Here is a 4,864-nt window from a genome sequence, read left to right on the forward strand (position 1 = left end):
ATCTTTCTGCACCACAGGTCATTTTTAAAAATTCATTCACAGGATGTGGGTGTCACCGGCTGGGCCAGCATTTATTGCCCATCCCTAATTGCCTCTTGAGAAGGTGGTGGTGAGCTGCCTCCTTGAGCCGCTGCAGTCCATGTGGTGTAGGTACACCCACAGTGCTGTTAGGGAGGGAGTTCCAGGATTTTGACCCAGCGACAGTGAAGGAACAGCGATATATTTCCAAGTCAGGATGGTGAGTGACTTGGAGGGGAACTTCCAGGTGGTGGTGCTCCTATGTGTCTGGGGCCCTTGTCCTTCTAGTTGGCAGAGGTCATGGGTTTGGAAGGTGCTGCCTTAGTGCCAGGGGCAGAGGTGATCACTGCAGAGCCGGCCGGAAATCGGAGAGGGAGCCTCCAAGCGGAGGTGCCCTCTCTGGAGGCAATAGCTGCCTCACCATTTCACCTCGTAGCGGGAGCTGACGGCATAGTGGTGACATCACTGGACTGGTAAACCCAAGGCTTAGGCTAATGCTCTGCGGACAAGGGTTCATATTCCACCATGGCAGTTGGTGGAATTTAACTTCAATTCATTAATCTGGAACATAAGCAAGCCTCAGTGATGGTGACCATGCTGATTATCATTAATTGTAAAAATGCCCTTTAGGAAAGGAAATCTTCTGCCCTTACTCAGGGCGTACACCTGACTCCAGCCCCACAGCAGTGTGGTTGAGTCTTAGCTTCCCTCTGCAATGGCCTAGAAAACCATTCAGTTCAAGGGCAATAAAGGATGGGGAACGAGGCCACATCCCCTAAAAGAATAGAGACAGCACTGCCACTGGAAGGCAGCCCCTCCCAATCACTTGGGCCTCCCTGCCTGACCCTGGCATGGTAAATAAAAAAGAAACTACCTCATCTTGGAGGGCACCTCAGCTTGGAGGCTCCCTCTCCGATTTCCTGCTGCCTCTGTAAAGCTCGCCTCTGTCCCTGGCACTGCCAATTAGCTGTCCCAGCAGCAACCTCCATCACAGGTAAACGGCCTCCCACGTTCTGTCACCTGTCAGCACGTGGCTCCATTCCCTGTTATAAAATTCCAGCCACAGGCTGAGAGGGGAGAGATCGATAGATAGAGGGGGTAAATTTCCTCTCAGGGATTTATACTCTTCTAAAGACGCAATAGAAAGAATCTATTTCCTCCGATGGTGGGGGCTGGTGCAGGAAAGGTTCACAACAAGGGGGCAGGGCCTTAGGATTAGACCTGGGCAATTGAATGATGATGTCAGGAGACACCTTCTTACACAAAAGGGTAATGGAAATCTGGAAACTTCCTTTAAAAGTGTTGTGAAGGAAGTATGACCATTTTCATAATGTGTTTCTGTTTTTTTGTGAAGTGTAGTTGGGCCTCTGCGTGATTTAATTACATTTGGAGTCAGGCAGACTGCAAGCTTGAAGCCATCAAAAGAAGTTAGGTGTAGAAACGTGCCTGACGTGCTAATGGATAAACATGGCATTTTAAAAATTAATTCATGGGATGTGGGCGTCACTGGCTGGGCCCAGCATTTATTGCCCATCCCTAGTTGCCCTTGAGAAGGTGGTGGTGAGCTGCCTCCTTGAGCCACTGCAGTCCCTGTGGTGTAAGTACACCCACCGTGCTGTTAGGGAGAGAGTTCCAGGATTCCCAACAGGTAAGGTGTGAAGGGATTGTTGGATTTCAAAGGGATCTAAGTCTGCTTCCAACTAGCCAGATAAGCAAGGCTAAGGAGCCGTGTTTATTTTTCCCAATGGTTACTGACAATATTGGCAACATGAAAGTTTTAAATTATGAGGAAGATTCAGTTTCAAAGACATATGGAGCAATATAATTTACATATTAAAAGGAGAGAAAGATATATAAAGGGGGATGGAAGTCTATGTGGAAGAAGGCCATATAAGATTAAACAGGAGTGTGTGAAATAGCTTTAATGAAGCCTCCAGCCATTTGTGCCTAATTCTGCTATATAACAAAACTGCAGTTGGGGAAAAGCCATTTGAAATCCCACTGTCAAGTGGGAATTGTTTTAACTTGCTGGTTCTGTTTTAAATCTAAAATCTATCTTGGACTGTTGCCTTAAAGTGAGTGTAACTGAGGGTCAGGTGTATTAGGACTATGAGGAGTTATTATAGTGGTAAGTAATTTTAGTCTTATGTATGTGCTTGAAATCTTTTATTTTGTTAATAAATATTTTAATTTAAATTTTAAAATCTCTAAAGGTCTTAGTGGACTCATTACTTTTGCACTCAGTGCACATATCTTCTCATAATAAATACAAATTGCAAAACCATCGTAATAAGATGGCCAAGTTTCTCCTGTGGATTCGGTCAGCCAGGCACACGACATAACTGTGGTGAGAATTGGGGTTAATTTAAACTTTCAAAACTGAGGTTGATAGATGGGGGATGAGAGTGGGATTAGAATGGTTGGGATGTTGGAGGCTATGGACAATGAGTGTTAGACGGTGATATTGAGGGTTATAGGGATTGAACAATATAGTGCAGGATTTGACTAACTGGAATATTTGAGAGTATGAGAGTGAGGGAAGAGTTGGATTAGACTGGGTGGTATGTCAGCAGTGGAGGAAAAGGTTAGTTAACTGAAAACCCCAAGGAAACATAGATCAGGTACAGGGATTGACCAAAATTAACATCAGCAAAACAATGGCAGTGGGAAAAGTAACAGTATTAAAGAGAGACAAATCTCCAGGAGCAGATGGTTTCAATCCCAGGGGCTTTCAAGGGAATAGGTGAGAATTTTGCAGATGTCCTAATCATAACCTTGCAAATAAAAATGTAAAGTACTGGAAAGTTTCAGCAACTCTGGCAGCATCTGTGGAGAGAGAGAGCGAGAGAAGCATTAACATTTTTCATCCAATATGACCCTCCTTCAGAACACTGGAAGAAGAGTCAAATTGGGCAAGAAACGTTAACTCTGTTTCTCTCTGCACAGACTCTGCCAGACCTGCAGAGTTTTTCTAGCACTTTCTGCTTTTATTTCAGATTTTCAGCATCTGCCGTATTTTGCTTGTATGTTAGTGTATAATCTTGCAAAGCTCTCAGTTTAGGAACCATTCATCAAATTGGGAATTTGCACATGTCACTCCGATATTTCAGAAAGGTAAGAGAAGGGAATTAGGGAATTATAGACCACTGAGCCTAACATCTGCTTTCAGCAAACAACTGGCACCTTACTAGGGTGATAAGTAACAAGTAATATTCAAACCACACAAGTGCCAAATGATCATCTCCAACAAGAGAGAATCTAACCATTGCCCTTGACTGCATTACCATCACTGAATCCCACACATCACCATCGCTTCTTGACATTCAATGGCATTACCATCACTGAATCCCCCACTATCAACATCCTGGGGGTTACCATTGACCAGAAACTGAACTGGACCAGCCATATAAATACTGTGGCTACAAGAGCAGGTCAGAGGCTGGGAATCCTGCAGCGAGTAACTCACCTCCTGACTCCCCAAAGCCTGTCCACCATCTACAAGGCACAAGTCAGGAGTGGGATGGAATACTCCCCACTTGCCGGGATGAGTGCAGCTCCCACAACACTCAAGGACTTTGGCTCTGTCTAGGTCAGAGCAGCCCCACCCCTGTAGGAGATCGGTACTGAATCACAATTTTCCTGGAGTGATCCTTTACTTGAGAAAGAGACGGATTGGCAGCTGTGGGGAGGAAATGTCCTTTCGGGAAGGAATCTGCCATTCTTACGTAGTCTGCCCCACATGTGGCTCCAGACCCACAGCAATGTGGCTGACTCTGACAAAGGGCATTTAGGGATGGGTAATAAATGCTGGCCTAGCCAGTGATGCCAAATCCTGTGAACAAATAGAAAAATATTTTTAAAAAAGACCCATTCCTATGACTATTCGGAGAGAGAATGTTCTCATTGACCTTTGGGCTACATCTTTACATTTCATGGTGCAGGACACTCTAAGGCCTGTATCTCAGAGCAGGGACAGCCCTAGATTTTCTGACAATGACCTAGAAGTGATGCTGGAGGCCATGAGGGTGAGGATGGAGTGCCACTTCCAGGAGGGGGGGCAAGAGGAATTGACCCTCTCAGAGAAAACAGGCCTGGGTAAAAATGGCAGCCAACCGGCAGGTGTGTTGTGAGATTGGTTTGGACACAGGAAGAGGTTGAAGAAGCTTCTTGACCCGGCAAGGTGAATATAACCTCAACCCTCCGGACAGGCCTCTGGGTATTCACCCTCCAGCAGATGCACCAGCTGAGGAGCCAGAGGGCACATTTTGTCCTTCAACGTGGGAAGAGTGTGTGTGCCAGGCAGTAACTCACTCCTCAGAGTGACTCAGAGCCATAGTGCTGCTGATGGGTGCCAGAACTGTAACATACAGCTCCCAGTGAAGAGGGGCAAATACCAGTGGCCATAAGAGACAGCAACGCTTTATCACTCGCTCTCTTGTACCGGCAGAGAAACAGGCTCAGGATGGCCTGGGGAGATAAGATGATCATCAAGATATGCGAAGCCACCTATAGTCAAGGTCAAACGGACAAATCCCCTTCACTCAGGATGGGGTCTCTCTCCTTAAGGATGACAATGTCATCCACCATCACAGGAGAGAACGTTTGCAACAAGTCCTCAACCATGAACCCAGGGTGGCAGCTGATACCCTCCAGTCTATCTCCACTACCCTGGGATAGGATCCCTGGGTGAACCACCATCGATGAGAGAGCTGCAACAAGCGGTCAGATGGATGATGACCAGTGAAGCCTGGGGTCCCGATGGGTATAACACTGAGGTCATCAAAACTGATGGGATTTTGCTCACGTCAAGAATCCATGGACTCATCCTATGGAATTGGGAAGGAAA

At 46.2% G+C, this 4,864-nt stretch overlaps 1 protein-coding gene across 1 annotated transcript in view; it reads left to right on the top strand.

The window, feature by feature from the left end:
* The first annotated feature begins 318 nt into the window (after positions 1–318).
* The window catches only part of LOC121275763 (fucolectin-like), a 46,874-nt gene continuing 42,328 nt past the window's right edge, over positions 319–4,864 (top strand). Inside the window, exon 1 of the mRNA XM_041183363.1 lies at positions 319–491. Coding sequence (XP_041039297.1) covers positions 319–491 — 173 coding nt within the window. The remainder of the gene's footprint in view (positions 492–4,864) is intronic.

Source organism: Carcharodon carcharias, chromosome 3 (assembly GCF_017639515.1).
Source record: "Carcharodon carcharias isolate sCarCar2 chromosome 3, sCarCar2.pri, whole genome shotgun sequence".
In the NCBI taxonomy this organism is placed as follows: Eukaryota; Metazoa; Chordata; class Chondrichthyes; order Lamniformes; family Lamnidae; genus Carcharodon; species Carcharodon carcharias.